The 21,752-nt window shown below is 39.3% G+C and overlaps 1 protein-coding gene across 20 annotated transcripts in view; it reads right to left on the bottom strand.

Moving 5' to 3' along the window:
* Positions 1–21,752, bottom strand: part of dtnba (dystrobrevin, beta a) — a 397,891-nt gene that overhangs the window by 268,622 nt on the left and 107,517 nt on the right. For 11 of the 20 annotated variants that reach the window (XM_052024088.1, XM_052024087.1, XM_052024086.1 and 8 more), the window contains exon 3: positions 9,657–9,839. The exons of 8 other annotated variants lie outside the window; for them this stretch is intronic. In XM_052024088.1, coding sequence (XP_051880048.1) covers positions 9,657–9,796 — 140 coding nt within the window. In that variant the 5' untranslated portion in view covers positions 9,797–9,839. Of the gene's footprint in view, positions 1–7,817; positions 7,892–9,656; positions 9,840–21,752 lie in introns of those variants that run through there. One more of the 20 variants, XM_052024102.1, reaches the window with a different exon arrangement.

Here is a 21,752-nt window from a genome sequence, read left to right as displayed (position 1 = left end):
GACCAAGTGCTGGTAAATGGGATTAGATGACTGGCATGAACGTGGTGGGCCAAAGAACCTGTTTCTATGCTGCACAACTCCATAGCTCTATCATATTGAATTACTGACAAATATGCAAATTGCTTTATTAAGGTTATTTGAAGGAATAAGGAAATAGTTCTGACTTGAATTAGAAACAATGTGTTCACCAGAGCAGAAAAGTTTACCACAGCATAAAACGTCAAGTGGGAATCAAGAGGAAATAATTAGAGTGTTAAAGGCACACAGCAAATTATTTACTTCAGGAATAAAGGCAGTGATCAGGTGCTTGGCCCCTCTTGCCTACTCCACCATTTATTCAGATCATGGCTCATCTTTTACCTCATCACAGTTTGTCTTAAAATGGATGCAATTAGGACACATCATTGAGTTTTGAAACTAATTTAGTTTTGGAAAACTTGATAAAGGAAAAGCATTCAAGAGTAGGAGAAAAGAACATTACATTTAAATATGTCATTCCAGTATAAAAATCAGCAAAGACCTAAACTGATGGCTTCAGTGTTTCCAGTGAATTTTGTCAAGAAATCCCTTGTGCCAGAACCGCTGAGAATTTTCTGGATTTCATACTTGCTGTGCATGACTGAAAAGGAGATGGTTTGCTATGCCTGGAAGCAGGTGGGAAGGTACGTGAAGTGCCTTCAGCCAGCTGTGAAGGATGGAAAGTGATACAACTTATGTTCAAAGTAGAAGCTGTCGTCATAGTAATGTCGGCCCATTTGGTGAAACTGCAGCCAGCTGGAGTGAAACATGTGATGACTTTTACTTTAGGTGCAACTTCCAATAAAACTTGTGGATTGTGCATGAGACTCGACAGAGTCATAGAGTTATAACAACATGAAAATAGGCCCTTCAGCCCAACTGGTCCATGCTGACCAAGATGCCCCATCCAAGCTAGACCTTTTTGCCAGCATTTGCCCCATAACCTTCTAAACCTTTTCAATCCATGTACCTGTCCTACCGTCATTTAAAAGTTGTTCTAGTATTTGCCACAACCACTTTCTCTGGCAGCTCATTCCACATAACACTACCCTATGTGCTAAAAAGTTGACCCTCAAGTTCCTATTAAATCTTTCACCTCTCACCTTAAACCTATGCCCTCTAGTTCTTGATTCTCCAATCCTGGGGAAAAGACTGAGCGCATTCACCCTCTCTATGCCCCTTACGATCTCATACACCCTTATAAGAACAACCCCCAGTCTCCCACGTTCCAAGGAACCAAGTCCAAGCCTGTCCAACCTCTCCCCACGACTCAGTCCCTCAAGTCCATGCAACATACTCTTAAATCTCCCTGCACCCCATCCAGCCCAACAACACCCCCCCCCCCCCCCGCACCACAGCAGGACAACCAAAACTGAACACAACACCCAAAGTGCAGCCTCCCCAGTGTCCCGTATACCATGACCTCCCAATTTTTATACTCAATGCCTTGACTCGTGAAGCCAGCACACCAAAAGCATTCTTCACCACCCCATCCACCTGTGATATGTCCTTCAGGGAACCATGTACCCGCACAGCAAGGTCCCTCCATTCCACAACACTTGCCTTGCCATTCACTGAATTTAATCCTGATAAAGTGTATTTTGGGAGACTAATAAGGGTTGGACCTATGGGAACAGCTGGAGCCCATGACATTTGCTAAAGAAAGGGAAGTGGCAGTGGAAGCATATTTTGGTCAACAACTTATCAAAGATGAGAAGGTGAACAGCTCCTGCCTCACACCTCCCCTTCACCTCTTATATCGGTTATCTCCTCTCAGCCCTTCTAGTCCAGATGAGGTTCTTGACCTGAAACACATTTTCCTCCACAGATGCTGCATGCACTAAATTCCTCCAGCATCTTGTTTGCTCTTGGGCATACACAATCCCACAGCCTGTGGAATTATTTCTGAATTATCATGAACTGCTTCCTAATTACCAAGGAATAAATGGTAACCAAGATTTGTTCTATGTTATGTTCATACAAGGCTATAATTCTAAGTAGAACCTTGCCATAAGTATTTTTTATTACACTCACAGTGAATTAGTTGTCAATTTGACATTATGATGATAATACCAAGCTGTAATTTTCACAATTTGCAATGCCATCTTATCAGTCTTTCACCATTATAAGGGAAGGTATTCAAGGGAGGGTGTTCAAAACTGCAGAAGTCACCTTAGTGAAGCATGAAAATCATAACAACTGTGTCATTGGGATCACTATAAACACTTCCAATAAAATCTTCAATAATTTCTATTGTAAGATTCCTTGAATCTGTGACACTTTACTGCAGACATTATTACTGATGTATAAAGACTGTGGTCAGCTAATAAATGCAGGCATATCAAATCCCAAACAATGCAAAGGAACAGATTTGCACCAATCACTTGGCATGAAATGAGCACAGGACATTTTGTTTCAAATATATAGACTTCAAAGAGTTAAATATATAATCTTCAAAGAGAACACTGTAACTATGCCCTGCACCTCAAGTCAAAAGAATATTTAAAACTGAAGTTGGAAAGTTGAAAGAAAGAGTACAGCCTATGTTGCTTCATACATTAAAACACTGCTCTTTTCCATTTCATGACCAATTTTCTTCTCTCAAAAACGGAAGGCATTTACCTATGGAAGGGTACAGTTTCATCAACCACAAACAATGAACTGCAGTCACCGCTGTTCTGATGACTGCAATTACAGGCATTGAGCATCTCCAACAAGAGAGAGTCTAACCACTTACCCTTGATATCCAATGACATTAACATTGCCAAGTCCCCCACCATAAAGAATCTGCATGTCACCATGTACCAGCAACTGAAGATGACCAGCCACATGTATAGTATGGCTACCATAGGTCAGAAACAGGGTATCCAGTGTGAACGAGTCACTCACTATCTGTCTAAAATCCTTTGACCATCTCCAAAATCAAGAGCCCCAATACGTTCTATCTGCATGGATTCATACAGCTCCAATACTCATCAAGAAGCTCAATGCCATCAATGACAAAGCAGCCCAGTTGACTGACACCCCATCAACCATCTGAAACATTCACCTCCTACACCACCTTACAAATAAATCACTCATCCTTCTTTGTCGCCAGGTCTAAATAGGTCCCCAACTACACTGTGGGAGTTCCTTTGTCAGAACCGCAGCAGTTCCAGCAGGCACCACCTACTCAAGTCTAATAAGAGATTGGCAATAAATTCAGCAAAGCCCACAGCTATAAATTAATCCTAAAGAAAGCATGGAGAATTAATGTTGGCAGCCTATCTGAAAATGGAGCTACCGTTATAGTTTCCGCTTGGAAATACATTCATGATGTTATTATGAAATCAGACAGTTTATGTACCAGGGTCAGGGACAAAATGCACTGCATTCACCGTTGTAATTCTTATGCTGGAGACCTATTAATGTGTACCTAGCAGTTCTTATATTCAAAGCAATTGTGAACCTGAATCTTTATCCACACTGATCAAAGAATTAAGAAAATATGCCAATGAATTGATAAACCACACTCATGAACAAATCAAAAAGAAAATATTCAAAGATGGTAAGGACTCCACTTTTCACATAAAAGAAAATGCCCCAGCCCCCACCTCCAACTCTGCCTATGCACGAGAAGTTTGACCCACGAGGAGGAAAATGAAGTTTGTATTACAAGAAATGTGCACATCACAATTATGGCATTACTTCAATTAAGCCCACTTGAAGTGCTAAGAAAGCAAAGGAAAGGATTAAGAAGTGTTGATAAATCTGGGCTAGCATGAACGAAAGTAAAAACAAAAAAAAAGTTAATAGATACCGAAGTAACAGAAAGCAAAGAATAGAAAAAAACATGGTCTTTCTCAGGTTGGCAGATCAGTGCCTGTAGCCCACCTACGCACAATTTTAATTTGGCTGAGGGGAACAAATACAACAATTCTATGTTTGCTGATGACACAAAACTAGGTGGGAACATGAGTCATGATGTTCCTGCAAGTGGATAAAGACCAGCTAAATGGGTAGGCAACAACAGGGCAAATGGAGTAACGTTTGCACCCAAGTGCCAGGCCCATCTCCAACGAGAGAAACTATAACCACCTACCCTTAATATCCAATGGCATTACAAGTCCCCACCATCAACAGTCTGCGAGTCACCATCACCAGAAACTCAACTGGACCAGCCACATGTATACTAATAACAACAAAAGTCAGACAGAGCCTGGGTGTCCTGCAGACAGTGAATCACCCCCTCAACTTCCTCATTTACAAGGCAGAAGCCAGAAGTGTGGTAAATAACTTTACGCCTGCCGTAATTGGTACAGCTCCGATACCACTCAAAACCCTCAACATCATCCAGGACAAAGCAGACCACATTATTAACATTCCATCAACCAAGCAACACACTATGGCTGCAGCATGTGTCAAGTATTAAAATGCACAACAGTTAACTTGTAGCAAACTTGTGAAGTTATCCACTTTGATAGAAAAAGCAGAAACGCCATCTATGTTTTTTTAAATGGTGCAAGACTGGGAAACATTGAAGTTCGAAGGGACCCGAGTGATTTGTTCACAAATCACTGCATGCTAACATACGGGTGCAGCAGAGAGGCCAGAGGGTGAATGGTATTTTGGCTTTTAATGCAAGAGGATTTAAGTAAAGATTAAAGAGGCCTTAGGATACTTGTATTGCTCCTTGGTGAGATTGCACCTGGAGTATTCTGAACAGATTTGGTCCCCTTACCTAAAAAAGGGATACAACTGCTATGCAGAGACTGTCGCAGAGATGACTGATCTTGAAATTGAATAGGTTACGTCTCTATTCCTTCATCTAGAAGAGTGAGAGTGATCTCCTTAAAACATACAAAATTTTTGAGGGCCCCAGAGGAAAGATGAAGGGAGAATGTTTCTCCTGGCTGTAGATTGGGGAACTGGTGGTCACAGTCTCAAACTGAAGGGCTGGCCATTTATGACGAGAAATGTCATCATTCAGAGAGCGGGGAATCTTTGGAACCCTGGAGGGCCGTGGAAGCTCAATCATCGACTGCATTCAAAACAGAGATCGATAGATTTCTGGATGTTAGAGGGAAGGGCAAGAAAATGTTACTGAGGTGGATGATCAACCACAATCTCTTTGAACGGAGGAGCAGGTTCAAGGTACCAAAAGGTCTACTCTTGCCCCTGCACTCTTGGAGCATGCAAAATCCAGTTACTTTAAATAACTGAACACATCATGCAATCTTAGGATGGCAAAATCTTCAAAAGTAGTGGTGTGCATGCATTTGACAAGATGTCACATAGAAGACTAGTGCATAGGATAAGAGTTCACGGTATTGTGGGAAGCTTGCTAGCATGGATTGAAGTGGTTCATCATATGGAAGACAAAGTTTGAATGAATTAGTCTTTCAGGCCAGAAGAATGTTACTAGTGAACTGTCCCAAGGATCAGTTCATGGCCCTCAGTTATTTACTATTTATATTAATGACATGAAAGAAGGGGCAGAAAATGAGATTTCCAAGTTTACTCCTAAAATAGGTGGGAGAATATGTTGCGATGAGGATAGTAGGTTCGTACAGGTTGAGTATGTGAGCAAAAACCTGACAAATGGATTTTAATGGGATTAAGTGGGGGGTCATGCACTTTGGTCAGAGGAATCAAAGGCAGACTATCATCCAAATGCAGAAAGGCTGGAAATAAGGAGTCTACATGTTCTCGTGCTTGACTCACAAAACGCTAGTCGACAGGTGCAGCAAGTAGTTTGGAAGGCAAATAGCATATTGCTCTTTACTGCAAAAAGGGATGGAGTTTAGAAACAGGGAAGTATTGTTACAATTATGCAGAACATTGGTGAGGCCACACCTGGAGTATGGTGCACAGTTCTGGTCCCCTTAAGAAATTAGGTAGTAACATTGGAGGCAACTCAAAAGAGATTCACCAGGCTAATTTTTTGGATGAGAGTACTGTCCTATCACGAGCAGCTAAAGATGGATCTATATTCTTTGAAGTTTAGAAGGAGGAAAGATAAATTTCTTGGAAAGTATAAGACTCTGAAGGTATATAACAGAGACGATTGTTTGAACTAACAGGAGAGTTTCAAACAAGGGAACATTGCAACAATATAAGGAGGCAGTCATTTAAAACTGAGGTGCGTAGTAATTTTTTCCAGAGGGTGCTAAATTTCAGGAATTTGTTACCCTGGAGGATATGGAGGCTAGATCACTGGAAACATTTAAAAAGGAGGTGGATAAATTTTTGAAAGATCAGGCAATTGTGGGCTATGGGGCACTGCCACTGAAGAGGAGTTGATGCCTGGGGCAGATCAGCCATAATCACTCAGATTGATGGGGCAGGCTGGAGGGGCCAGGAGGTCTAAGCCAACTCCTATTTTCTCATGTTCTTGAGAGGTTTTACACAAAATCAAACACCACTAAACACCACAACAAAAAACTTGCTCAGAGTAAAGTCCCATAAGCTACACCAAGACATAAGAAATGACAAATATTCTGCATTAGGGGACCTGACTGTGAAAAAAAAGTGTGGACACTCAGACTCATTTCATGCAATCGTTGATCTAAAAGTTTAACCTGCAGAGAAGACCTCATTAACATCATATCCACACATCAGCAAATGAAGATACCTTTAGGCCATGATTCAAGCCATCAAACTAAGACATAATTCATCCCATTCCCACAGGGATAACCTTCCAACATCCCCCTCATCACTGTTTAGGGAGCATCAACTTGAGCTATTTCATTGAAGAGTACAGAAAAATATAGAACCCACTGACAACTAAGTAGCTCTTTTACACTGAAAACTGACTATGATGTATTTGCAATAATAGAAATAACATCCAGAAATCCAAGGCTTGCATGCATTCATGTTTATCTATGTATTTCATGAAGTGCACTGAAAGGTTATAAGCATTCATAGTCACTTTGGATTAATCACATGTATGTGCGATAATTTTATTCTTTCAGCATGCCTGATCTTCCCCACAAATTACTCTTGGGGTGGTATCCCTTTAACACTGCCTTCTCTATCTTTTAGAAGGGCAGAACTCAGAGTTATACCCAACCTGGAAGGAAGACTGTATGTAAAATATGCCGTATGTGGTAAATGTGATAACATTTATCCACACACCCATGGACCAGTTTTGGAAGGAGAACACAGTCACTGTTCTCTGAATGCCAAATGATTGGAATCTGATTTGTTCTGAAGTAATTCTAACCGAGTGAGCCAGATTTACCTTTTAATCACTTGTTAATGCTTAAGAAAATCTGACAGTGCCCTTGAACACCTCACTTCACTTGCACTACAAAACTTTAAACACATTCTGAGCATATTTGCTCTTAGCTGATAGCAGCAAATCAATATTAAATCCACCTAATCCCCTCTACCACCCCCAACCCCTCTAACGCACCAGTGTGCTGAATTATACATGATTATCATCAGAAAATTCCACATTCAAAATACAGAAGACAAGCTTATTAATTAGTAGAAAACAGTAAATAACTAAATCACTGTGAGGATCAAATTTATACCTGTAAAGAAATTCAAGGTGATTTCTATTTTATTTCTATTTAACTCCAAGCTGGGTTTGAAAAACTTTCAAACCCAGAGCTTCCAACTAACTTTTGATAAACTCCAATTGTCCAAAAACAAATCTAAACTATTTAATGAAAAAGGGATTTACAAAACAAAAGGGCATGCTTATTGCCAATGATAACTATCTCCTTGAAGAGCAAGGGAGACTACAACAACTCTGGAGATATCTCACTCTCCTCAACATCACAGGCAAAGCTTTTAACAGAGTCATTGCTCACCACTTCTACCTGGAATCACATGCAGAATCATAGCAGAGAGATCAACTCCTGACACAATATCCTCCTCGTGTTAACTGCAAGGAAAATGCAGAGAACAAAGATAACACTGGAGTGTGGAGCCAAGAAGTGTTCAAAATGAGAGGTGCCATTACACCAATGAGCAGGAAGGATACAGAGCAGCAATAATTAGGGACTTAAACTATCGTAATATTGAAATGGGTTGTAATTTCTGAGGCAGTACATTTCTAGCCAGACGAGAAAGTCATTGCTAGCTCTCATTCTAAGAATGAAGCAATGCCAATGGAATAAGCATCAGCAGGGAAAAAATACAGAAACAGTATTCATCACATCCACTGGTTTACATTGGCAATGAAAAAGGCAAGTAGCAACCTGAAGGACACACAGGGCTCCCCAGTTTACAAATGGCCTGACTTATGGAAATCCAACTTCACACAAATCCCCCCACACATTTTAAAGCATTTTTCAAGCTAGTAATAATAATAATAATTGTTTCATGGCATTCAATAATGACAGGATACAGTATATATTCCAATATTTTAATTATGGGATGTGTTGGGTGATTATTCAATGAAATGAAAGAATTGTAGCAAGTGTATGCAGAGCGATAGGATATGGATAGCTCTGGAAAACAGGCATTTCTGACTTGCAGAGAAATCTGCTTACTGACAGTTCTCGGAAACAGAACCCTTAAAGAATGCAGGGACTGCCTGTATTTAATTTGGGGGTGGGGGGTGTGGGTGGGGTTGCAATTTTCAGACAACTGAAGGCAGATTGGTCCAGGGTAAACTCAAGTCAAGATGTCAAGATTGGCAGACAAAAATGACGGTCAAATAGGTGATATCATTTAAAGAGTGAATGGTGTGGGCATAAACTTGGTACATTACTCGTTTATAGATGAACTAAAGCCAAAACCTCCTTGAAGACAAAAAAACAATAGCAAAAGGGCATGCAAACAGATATTTGGCTGATTAATCAGAAGAGAATATAAAAAGGTCAGAGGGCAGATGAGAAAGATAATATGGAGAAAGAGAGGACAATGAGAATAAACTGCAGATAGTATTGAGGGAATCCAAAGGCCTTCTTAAAGACCTTTACAAAGTAAACATGAGGTGAAATAAAACTCAGATAATCTGGCACACTCAAAACTTTGATGGTGCCAGACTGGCAGATTTTCCGGATCATTTCTATTAATATCCTTTAAATTCAACTTTCCTCAAAAAAATGTTCCACAGCACTATATTTTCCAGTGAACGGGGCGAGTGCAAAGGGAACACAGGAGCCAGGGCCCCAGTGAGTGGAAAGGGAATGCAGTGAACATTACCCAGTGATCCAGATGTTGATCCATCAGGATTTCCAAAAAAATGGTTAATGGATAGACAGAATGACAAGAATGGTGGTATGCATTTGGGACCAAAACAGAAGAGAACTGTTCCTGATGGCAGAGGTGGAAGTACAAACTGAATATGGTGTATCTGAACGTACCAAAGAAGAAAATGCTCTCAAAGTCTCAGACTAAGACAAGACTGAGATACCATACAGGCTCAAGGAAAATGTAGGAGGTATGAGAAGAGCTTGGGCAATTGAAATAGCTAAGTCACCAGGTCCAAATACAACGCATCCAAGATTGGTAAGGAAAAAATACCGGAAATTGCAGAGGTACTTGCCATAAGGGCCAATGTCAGAGGTTTGCAGAACTGCAAATTTTATAGCTTTGTTCAAAGAATGCAAGAATAGACCCAACTACTACAATTCAGGTAGTCAAGCCGCAATGGAATGCAGGCAAGCGAAACAATAATCCAGGGTAAAATTAATACTCACTTGGTCAAGTGACGATTAGTTAAAGAAATCCATCGCGTATTTGTTGAAAGCAAATTGTGTTTAACTGACTTGAGTTTTTTTTTATTAAATCCACAAGCCAGTTGAAGAGGGGCAATGCCGCCGATGCTGTGCCCAGGCATTTGATATAATGCGAAAGGACATCCTTCTTATCAAAATGGAGACCTTTGAATAAAAGAGATATGGATATTAAACTGGCTACAAGTTGAATTATCTGGCAAATAGTAGTTTCTCAGGCTGTAGAGAAATGACGCAATGGTGTACCACAGGGACTGGTGAGGATATTTTTCTTGGAAGTGCAACATGCATCAAGGAGAATAGTAACGGACTTCAAGAGACACAGCCAGATTAATGAAATTATTATGCTGGTGGCAGATAGAGTTTAACACTGAGAAATGTTGAGTGATTCATTTTGTTAGGAAAAACAACAAAGAGAACCAATGTAATTTACTGGTATGGTTCTGAAGTGATTACAAGTTAAAACACCCAGCAACTGGACTAACACAAAGCTTTGAAAATGGGAAGCCAGTAAAAAAAATTCATATTCTGGGCTTTAGAGACTACAGCATGGAGCATAAATGCAACAAACTCATCCTGAACCTCGTTAAAACATTGTTGAGGCCCAACTGGAGGAGTGCTGTATCCAATCCTTGGCATTATACTTCAAGGAAATGAAAGCTTTCTACTAATGTGTTTTCCTGAAGGACTTCAGCAAGGTCTGGAAGAGATAGAGATGTTGTCTCTTGAGCAGAGAAGGTGTAGAGGAAGTTTGATGGAATAGTCCAACAAAAACAAAGAGGATCTCGTTCTACTAGCAGAAGGGTCAAGAAGCAGAGGACACAGATTTTAAAGGATCAAAGACAACAAATGAGAAAAACCTGTTCAAGCAGTGAGCAGTCAATGTTATGGGATGAGTGTCTGAATGTGAAGTGAAATCAGATTCTCTTCACCTGGGTACATCAACGCACTTGAGGTCCCTGCTATTTACTGTATATGAGGGACCTTGGGGTGCAAGTTCACAGCTCCCTGAAAATGGTGACACAGGTGGATAGGGTAACGAAGAAGGCATTTGGTATGCTTGCCTTCCTAGCCAAGGCGTTGAGTATAAGAGCTGGGATGTCATGTTGCCACTGCACAAACAGTTGGTCAGGCCACACTTGTGTGTACAGTTCTGGTTGCCACACTACAGGAAGGATATGATCCTATTAGAAAGAGTTCAGAAAAGATTCACCAGAATGTTGCCTGGAATGAAGGGCTTCAGTTACAAGGAGAGATTGGATCGGTTGGGATTATTCTCAGTGGAACGTAGAAGGCTGAGGAGTGTTTTGTTAAAGGTTCATAAAACTGAGGGTCATGGATAGGGTTGATAGTCAGAGTTTTTTTTTCCCCAAGAGTTGGGAAGTCTAAAACTAAAGGCACAGGTTTAAAGTGAGAGGGGAGAAATTTAAAGGAGATCTGAGGGGTAAGTTTTCCCACACAGAGGGTGGTGACTATATGGCAAGAGCTGGTCATGGAAGTAGTGGAGGCAAATACAATTACAATACTTAAAAGGCAGTTGGACAGGTACGTGGATAGGAAAAGAGTAGAGCGATACAGGCCTAAAGCGAGCAAATGGGATTAGCACACATAGGCATCACTGTCAGCATGGATGAGTTGGGCCAAGGGACCCATTTCTGTGCTGCACAACTCTATGACTCAGTTTCAGGTCAAAGGCCCTTCATATGTTAACTCTGTTTCTCTCTATATTGATACTGCCTAACATACTGAGTGTTCCCAGCATTTTCTGTCCTTATTATAGAGAAAATGCAGCTAAATTGCACCATGTTTCTCCGCAGGCCATCCAGGAGCTAAGTCTGCTGCGATATCCCCAGACTTGCCATCTGATAAGTGTATAACTAAGCCATGCCTGAATGCAGGCTTGCACGAAGCATAATGCTGGGTCTGGACTCTGATGTGGAGTCCAACAAGGCAGAAGCAACTTCTGTCGACTTCCCAGCACTCAGGCTGGGAAAGTTGCCCAGTGAGCCTGGGCCAGATTCAGCCTGGCAATAGTACAGAAGGCCCATTAAGATGAATGGGAGAAATGGGCTGACAGGAGAAAAATAAATAGAGCTTTTTATTTGATTTAATTAAGTTATTTTAAAATGCTTCTAAGTTGTCTGCAAGCGTGCCTGTGAAAAAGAACATGGTTCTTTTGTCTGTCTGTCTTTAATTTATAAAACTGTTTTAAATAGCTTAGATTATAAAAACAGTTTTTTTGATAGAACCCTCAAAACTTTTAATGTTTGTAAATGTCAAAGTCCGAGAGAGAACCAGTGTTGTCCTGGGCTGGGCCTGACCAATGTGCTGGATCCAGGCTCCCTGTGGAATAGTCACACCTGGACCACACTGGATGAAAGAGCATGGTGGCCAGCGATCCCAGGGCAGATGAAGATTTGTTCCAATGTCTCTTCAGTAAGGAAGTGCGGTGCCAAATTCAAAAGGAAATCTGTTGACGAATTGAGCTCCTGTGTATCTCAGATATAGAACAGTGAACAAATATTAAATCTGACATGACTCAACAAATCACAATCTTGGAAGAATATTTACGTTTTTGTTCGAAGTCAGTGAATAAAAATATTATATTGCAGATTTGACAGCAAGTTTAAATCAAGATTTTGGATTAATCTGCAGCAATAACTCTGACTAAACAGCCCTATTTGTAAACTTGGGTCTGTCAAGTTGCAGGATAAAATTTGGGTTCCAAAATTTGGAATACACCAACTAAACTAAATTTGTATTTATTGCACTGGAGCTATTTCAGATCTTGATATCAGTATGCACCCAAAATATCAGCTTCTTCATAAAAATGCAAATGGATCTAACTGCGTTACAAACTTTCACCATTTTCTGTGTTTTGTTTTCTCTTCACAACAGCCGTAGTCTGCATTGAATTTTACATTCTTGCAATTGCAAAAGAAAGGATAAACTGTTTTGAACAGTGTTAAAACAACATAATGCATTTTTGCATCTAGCAACTGACAAGCCAGGAAGCAAATTCAAAAGGCAAGAGAGTGAAAAATTCCAGAGACACAAGGAAGATCGAGGCACACAGGAGGCTCGACCAGCTCAGTGTGCTGTCTCTGAATGCTCAGTCACGCTTTCCATTGCTGACAACGGCACAATGGAACGTAAATTTCTTTTGAGAATGAAAGTTTTTTTGCATCAACAAAAATCCTTAAGCAGATACAACGCACAGCGTTAATAGAACCATAGAACACCACAGCACAGTAAACAGGCCATTCAGCCCTTCTAGTCTGTGCCAAAACGTTATTCCATTAGTCCCATTTACCTGCACCCAGTCCATAACCCTCCAGACCTCTCCCGTCCATGTATCTAATGAGATTACACAAAATTTTAAATCTAAAAGCAAACGTCATGGACTAGTAGTTCAAGACTTACTGGACCTTAAAGATGACTTGGGACTCCAATGACAACAATCACATTCCATGCATAAATAATTTTAAAAAGCATTCTCACATTAGATGCATAAACAAGAAAACACATCATTTAAGAGGGAAATAAATATAATTTTGGAGAAACTCAATGAATCAAACCTAATCATGGCAAGGCATCCATCGTCATTTCATTGGCCAATTCCTTCCCTGTAGCTGCAGAAGAGCCAACAGTCAAAGTTCATGTTCTTTGTACAGAATGTGTTGTACTGCTTTAGCCCAATCAGAAGCAAATATACTCCACACTTAGTAGGTTTATCTCACTCAAGCATTCAGTATTTATTAGCTCCTGCTGGTCTTCCTTCAGATCGAGCAATGTTAACCAAGCACAAATATTTATTAATTTACACTGTTCTACACATGCATCAAATGCTTCAAGAACTGTGGGCACTTAAAGTACAGGAGGCTATTTGCTCCTGCATCACTGCATGTTCTTTGCAAATTATCTCCAAGGAGTCCTGTACCCTGAAATTTTTCCTTCTAAAATAGGGAGAATAGAAGAATCCAAAACACAAAGAAAGATTATTCTGCCCAGTATATAATGTCCAGTTAAAATTCGATGGTTATCTTTCTGATTCAACATTGGAGCTGATTACTCTGCAACGTGAGAATAAAATAAATCACCAATTTACCCATTAGGTGTTCTCATCTGCGAGGGATCCAGGTAGCAAAATTTGAACTTTCAACCTGACAGTATTGAAGCTTTCAACTGTTTTGACAAAGCAGTATGAGACATAGTATCTACATTGCATTTTGCTGAACATTTGAGTTTTTTTTAAAAACTTTGGTCTTATTTTAAGATACCTGCATTAGTCACATGTACTTCGAAACACACAGTAAAATGCATCCTTTTGCATAGTGTTCAGGGGGCAGCCTGCAAGTGTCGCCACCATAGCACGCCCACAACTTCCTAACTGGACTATTTTACTTCACTGCTAACCTGGTTCTGTGTTGGCATAATCAGTTGTGATAGTTCTGAGTCATATTCATTACTTCTTTCCAGCACTTATGCCGTTCTCCAGGATTATGTACTTGTCAATACCAGTACAGCAGAAAACGTCTCAGAATCTAATTATCTCCCTCAATTTTGTTTACTTAACCAACACTCTTAACTTTTTCAATTCTCAAGCCCCATAATCTTATGTCATACTCAGAAGCAACAACTGGAAACTTTGATTCTAACAAGCTCATAAAATCAGAAATGCCACTCAACTTTTTCCTCATTAAATAGATTAACAAATATGGTGATCAATCAAGAAATATTTAGTTTAAAAAGCATTTACAAATATTGACAAAAGCACATAATGAACACAACAGTACTTTAAAAAGCAATTTAGCTGGTTAATAAGATGCTGGATGAAAATTAATATTCTAATTATGAATCTTCTCTCCAAAACGTCTTAACAATTCACAAGACCCTTGTCCTAGTGTGGTCAGCATTCTTCAGTGTTTGTCTTTTTAATTTTGAGAAACAATACAGTTACGGCCATTCGGGTAATGCAAATTTGCCCTTACAAATTCACAAATCCCTCTCCAGAAATTCAAGATATGGAATAAAATTCGCTTTCATATAATTTATGTGATAGTAGTAAATAAATAAACACAAAATTTATCTCTGCTCGTGTTTCTTGACACATATGCAGATGATGCTGGTTCACATTATGGAAAATTGTGATACAGGCTGTTTTCTCGGAATGCAACCCACCCTCTCCCCAGTAAGGCAGTGGCCACCTGTAACTTAATGTCAGTAAACAATCACAAATCTATGAGTTCAGGCTAAACAAAAATGATAACGCAGATCTTGAGCACAGCCATACCACTTTTAGAATTTAACATACATAGTTCTTAATTCCAAATCGATCCTCATTGCCTCCCTCCTGACAGAATGAAATCCCTGCATCCTCACTTGAGAGGGATAATACAGTAAAACTGACGATCCAGCACCTGACTGGCAGATTTTTCAGACTTTTGGATGTTGTTCCTATTAATACACCAACAGACTTTTAATTCACCTTTTTCTAGATGTTACACAGTAGTATAATAAACTATCCAGTGAGTTCTAAAACTAGGCTTTTGAGAGGGGTTTAAGCCTTCAATTAAAGTATTAAAAGACTAATGAAGAACTCCACGGTTGATATATTTCACATTAACCCAAATAAAGATGCTTTTCTTCTGCTGAAGTATTTATTTTGGACATTAAGAATGCTAGTTGCTCAAAGTGCAGCAGAAGAACAAAAGTGTTGTGAGACATTTTCGAGAGTTTCCAGTCAAAATGCACAGAGAGGAAGACACACATGCTCACAATAAATTAACAGCTAAAGAATGTCACAATGTAATATCTTTAACAATGGAAAGTGGCAACCCACTATCATCTGCAAGAGTAACAGATTTGCAGATAATTGTATGTTTTCAATGAAAGTTATTGCTGTGTAATACATGCTTCTATGAAAATAAATAAGACAACATTTTGCCTGCAGAACATGATCCAATTTGAGTTTTCATTTAACTGTCGAAGCAGCCTATATCACTGCTTTTCAATCTGCTTGTCCGTTCTTGAACACCTCTATGTCATGCCCTACTCATAAGACCCACTGTGGGCCATGCACGAGCCCAGAGTCTACTAATAAGATGGAATTGGTAAGACAGCATAATAGGCTGTGTGACTGGGATGTGTGAAATTACCTTCATCAGCAAATCAAGAGTGCAAGAGGGAGGGATGATGCTGAGCAGTGTTGTAACCAGCTCTTTGGGGCCAGCCTACGCTTCTTTTTCCACACTTTTTAATTTTTGGAAAATATGACATAAATCCAGAATAAGGAGGAGAGAACAGAAAATGGAAACCATATCTACTTTCTCCTAACAATTATCCACTTCTGTGGAAGGTGAATTGATGAAACTCTGATCATTTCAAATTTATCTCTGGTAATTCCTCATACTCCCACGTAATCTTTCATCCTCAGGGAATTTTTTTCTATTATTTCTTGTTTGTAAGCCAAATGGGTCAAAATGAATGAGAACATGTTGATTAGTAGCATGATTAACTGTCATAAGTAATAAAGCACTAAAAAAGGCCATAACTAAATTGTGAGCTAGTTTTCTTCTTGGAACATCAGAGCTTCAGCAGCAAACTCATCTATCCACAGTTTCAACCAGCTTTTCCAGGTTACATCTGCCAAAAAGGAGAATTCCCAAGAAATTCCTTGATTTTTCTCATCCACAGATATTACAAAAAGACAGCTTTTCAAATTCAAGTCATAGAGTGAGAGATACAGCACAGAAACAGGCCCTTTGGCCCACTGGCGCCCATTCGAACACAGAAATACTCTCCACTCCCATATTTTCCATCCCACCAATCTTGCTCTCCCATAAGTTTCTTCACATTGCATCATGACCAATTATTTTCCCAGCCTCCCTACCACCATGATTCTACACCACCAATCCTATTATTCACTCATTTAACAGCAACCTGCCCCTTATCCATTCCTCTTAATCACTGCTCCACTCTTCTTCCTCAGCTCTGTACCAGCGTTAGTGAACATAGTGACATAGCTGCTTGCTCAGTGCTCCATCCCATCAAAAAACAAACTGCTGGAGGAACTCAGCGGGTCAGGCAACATCTGTGGAGGGAAATGGACATTCAATGTTTCAGGTCCAGATGACAGGTCTCAACCCCAAAGGTAGTTCCTCCAGCAGTTTTGCTCCTTACTCCAGATTCCAGCATTTGCAGTCTCTTGTGGCTCCATCTCATCAGTTTCTCCCACATACTCTGCAGCTCTCCATTCCCTGCACCTCTAATACTCCTGTTTTCTATAACCTACTCCATTTCCTCTCCTCCTTCAAACCTTTGTTCCTTAACCTTTCCCATGATACTCTTTCTCTGCTTTCCTTTGCCCCTCAAAACCTTAAACATTGCTTGTTCTTCAATCAACCTACTATCCTGGTTTTCTCGTACCTCCCAGAAGCACTCATTGCAGACATTTGCCATTCTGCTCAATATTATCCTTTCTCAATAGCAACACCACATCAACCTTTGGAGCTCTCCAGCTCCTCCAAAATCTGGTCTTATTTTCATCCCCATTTAAACATGTGGAATCAAGAACTATTTATGGCATCATATTACTTGATGAACAAACCCTGAAGACTTTGGCGAATGAATTAGTGTCTGTTGTGTTTCAGTAAAGAGGTCAAATGCACAACTGGTTCCACCATTAGTCCTTTCAACTGAGTTTGTGTTGAGTCCATTGCAAATATCGCCAATAACAATTGTAAAATGAGATCAAAAACAAACAGCTCTGAGGACATATTTAGTCATACTGGTCAACAGATGCGAAATACAAGCACTGTAGACTGACTGGCTGATAAATTGACGTTCCCACTTTCCAACGGGATTGGTGATATATCTTGCACAGTGAGACATCAACATCGACCTGCACTCTCTCCAGAAGCTGCAGAAACCCAGAGTGCAGGAGTCATGGAGCTCCAGGAAGCTTTGAACAGTATACTGCTGTTTCATACAATTACCTGTCTCACACTGAAGTCCACAACTGCATCCCACAAGCACACTGCTACATACAAAATACAGTACATGCTCAATACTTGATCCCATCCAACACATGCCATGCAATGCACATAAAACCACAAAAGGTTTTCCATTAGCTCCCAATAGCACAACCTTCACTGACACCAATGCAATCCCAAATACTCCAGATTACCAATGTCATCAGAAAATCACAGACAAAAAACAGAAAAAGTAAGTTAAAAACCATGCTGTTCAGACACAATTTACTGAAAAATCCTGTAATTTTCACAATAATGCTGAGTATATCACACCGAGAACATGCAGATTTTCATCCCTTGGTAACTTTTATCAAGCTATTGAAGAGGAAAATTTATTCCAGTTTTCATTACATACATTGTAAAGATATTTGCATTTGCCTCTGACCCTTCAACCTTCACCACACCACAAACTCCAATTTTGTGCCCTTTCCCAGACATGATGGCTTTCTATCTGACTGCAAGCTGAGCTTCTGTGTCTCTGCCTCTTCCTCATCAGCACATTTTAGTGTCGGTGTTACACCAAGGAAAGGATAAGGCAAATTGTGTTATTATTGATAATGTGTTTAGAAGAATGTTTTTAAATTATTTGGAAGTGCTTGAATGTTTTTTTCCTCATTTTTAATAATTTTGAACATTTTGTAACATTTCATTTTTGATGTTTCTGAATGTCAGAGACATTCCAAAGCATTAAAAACTTGGCAGTCTTGATGCACAGCTGCAGTGGGTGCTTGGCTTTGCTGTCAGTCCAAATTTTTGAGAGGGGTTTTGTGGTTAGTGCTTGTTCTGATTAGCTGAAGCTGCAGGGGGTGCTCATTTGCAGGATGGACTCAATCAGCAAGATTTCTTTCCTGATGCACGTGAGGAAAGTCTGGAATATCAGCCCGGTTCAGCAGCAGTGCAGCTACAGGTTACACTCAGCAAAATCCGGGTCAACGTAACACGATTCCATTTTCCACCATTTCCAAATGCACAGAATTAGTCAAGGTAGAGGAAGCAACTTGGCAGTTACAAGCAAGTTTGAGAAAATAGCTTCAGCAGATTAATTGAAGTAGTTTCCTTCATCAGTTAAAGAAAACCTCTTATGCCTCAGAATAATTCTCCCAACTCTTCCTTCATAAATCTGATCAAATACCAAGGATTAACCAGTGATTGTGCCCTGCATGACCTCCAGAGCTTGAATATCAGTGCGACTTGATCCCAATATAATACTCAAAGCTGGCCAGAACACTACAATTTTAGCACAAAGATCTTCAACTTAATGGTTGACTCTTGAAAAGAGTAGTGCAGGGGAAATCCCTGGAATAATTAGAGAAACAACTGAATGCAGTAATGTCAATGTAGGTAGAAGAGTTGCGGTCATGTCTCAGATATCACTGGATAAGTTGAATAAAAATGGCTTTTTTCATCCATTCTTATCTGATCATCCTGTAAGATTGTTGCTCCTGGGGACATCAGAAGGTGCTCTGATGTATTAGAGCACTCTTCCTTCTGCAGTCCAGTGCATATATAATGAAGTAGTGAATGACAAAACCAGCATGAAAAATAAAAGTTCTTCTGAGAACCCTGTTCTATGGTTTGAATCCTCACATCCAGAATACTGTCTGCACAGCAGCCTCATATCAAGCAGTAGAAGTACCATGGCCATGTTTATTAAGTGACTTAAAATATTTGATTTATTGCAAGAGGATTGCAGGGGCTAGAATTTGAATACACCCTTGTTCTGTGCACATAAATACACTAGTATTTGCTTTTATCTTCAGCAAACGGCCTAAAATGCAAGCTCATTTTTGATAGAAACAAGGAATGGCAATGCAATTTGTGCCAAGATATAGATTATTAACTAAGTATCGTGAAAACATTGCCAAAGAGCCATCTGTCCTGGCAACAATCTGTGCTTCCAATTTGGCAGTGGGCCAATGGAAGATAAAGCCTTACATCTTAAGAGCCTACTTTAAGCTTACTCTAAAGTCCATATCAATTGAACACTAAAAAAGTGATTTAACAATCTACGGAGAATAATTTAGAATATTTTAGAGACCCAGACCAAAACAGTACATTGCAACAATGACTACATTGCAACAGAAAATCAAGTCTCTTTCCCCTTTTTTATGTATAAATACACAAGGATGAGGATTATTATTTATAATAATAACTGGTAATGCATAACTTTTTTTTTGAATAATTTAGTTTAGAAATAATTGTATTCCATTCTAATTTGAACTAAAAGCTGACCAGAATTTTAACTGATACAAACTTCAGCAGACAAGAACAATCCACTGCACTTTTCGAACCATGAGGCACATTTTAAAAAGAGAGCAATCTGACACTGCAGAAACTTCACGAGAATACCACAATAATGTGCAGTACCTTAGTGCATACAGCAAATTCACAATAGAATTCGAAAGATTAACTTTTATGGAACAAACTGAATGCCAGAGAATTACAGGAGCTTTAAAGATTACTTTAGATAAAGGTATCAAAGTTGAATTGTGGTTGGATTTATTTTCAGTGGGTTGACAAAACAAATCATCCTGTTTAGAAAAGCTTGCCTGTTTCTGAACATGAATATTTAAATTGAGCTCTACTTTTTTTCCATGTGTATAATGCTCCTTTAAGTCTTTCTTTCTCAAAACACAAACTGAGGAACTTCTTCCATTTCCCACAAGCTATAGGTATTCAAAACTGGACATTGGTGTCATCCAAGCACCAATTTAGCTAACGTTGTTGCCTACTTTTCAATTCTGCTGTCACCTTAACATTTCACAAAAAAAGACATTTCCAAGAATCTGCGAGGACCATGGGCAACAGGAAGTACACTCACTTCACCGCACAACTTCACTGCCTTATGCTCAATTTAAAAATACCTCCAATTTCCCTTCTGAGTAATGAAACATCTCCATTCACTACATCTCTTGGCAATTCATCTCAAAAATTTAGAAATTTAAGTAACTTCCACTGAAATTCTCTCATCTCTAGCCTTGTAACCCAGTCCCCTGGTTAGATGAAAATAATTCTGCTCATTTCATCAAAATGAATTAAATCCTCCAAGAAAAAGTGAAAATAAATTGAGCATTGGAAAGCTTCTACAGTCCAAATAATTCACTTTATAAAAGCCAAGGCACTTCAAAATTACTGATCAGATGACAGACCTCTTGAGTCACTCTCAGTTGCCTGGCACTCATACCATTCTTCTGCACTCTTCCTCCATTCTATAATTTTACAGTCAACTATCCATTTTACTTAGAAGTATCATGGACTCTGCTTTTGACGTAGATTGCTTATAAACTGGGAGTTGAAAGACAGTACAAATAAAGTGAACATACTTTAACTGGAGGTACTACCTCAGCTTTTCACCATTGCCTTCGTAGAAAGAATAAAGTTGCATATCCCAGCTGACATAATATGAAATTAGGAAGCAAAGTTAATAGTGTAAATCAAAGAAAATAAATGGTGCAAGTCAAAAAAGAAAGTTTCAATGAGACACAGATAAAGTGAATACTGACCACAAATTCAAGATCAAGATAACAAAATAAAGCACCAATAAATTAGACTTTGCTTGAGACAGAGTTTCAACTGAAAACTTAACATTCTGTATACTACAGTTTGTAAGTGTAAGTGTTATTTCAGAAAAGGTCAGCTGGTGCTGTGTTATCTTAAATAACAGTAATACCATGACAATTTTACAAATATATTTTGGAAATAATGATTGGAAGTGCGTTGCCATGAAATTTATTTACAAGTACACCCCTTCCATCTGTAAAGAATAGAAGGAACATAAATCAGAAAATGTTGCACAGTTTGGCTTATTATTGCTTTATATTTTCTCCAAGTGATTTTAAACATTCCTCGTCATAATCACAGTGAGCATATTTGTGTTTGAACAATGAGTTTTTTGTTGCTTAAAACACCATGTTTGACATGCCAATAATCACACAAAGTTTTGCTCACCACAAAATTGAACGAGATTACCTTTGGGATCTTGCAAATTGTGTCTTGTGGTTGTAAATGCTGAGAAAAGTATTCAGAA

This window comes from Pristis pectinata, chromosome 10 (genome assembly GCF_009764475.1).
Source record: "Pristis pectinata isolate sPriPec2 chromosome 10, sPriPec2.1.pri, whole genome shotgun sequence".
NCBI classification, from domain to species: domain Eukaryota; kingdom Metazoa; phylum Chordata; class Chondrichthyes; order Rhinopristiformes; family Pristidae; genus Pristis; species Pristis pectinata.
The sequence above is the reverse complement of the archived record's forward strand: the minus strand, read 5'-3'. Positions and strand labels throughout refer to the sequence as shown.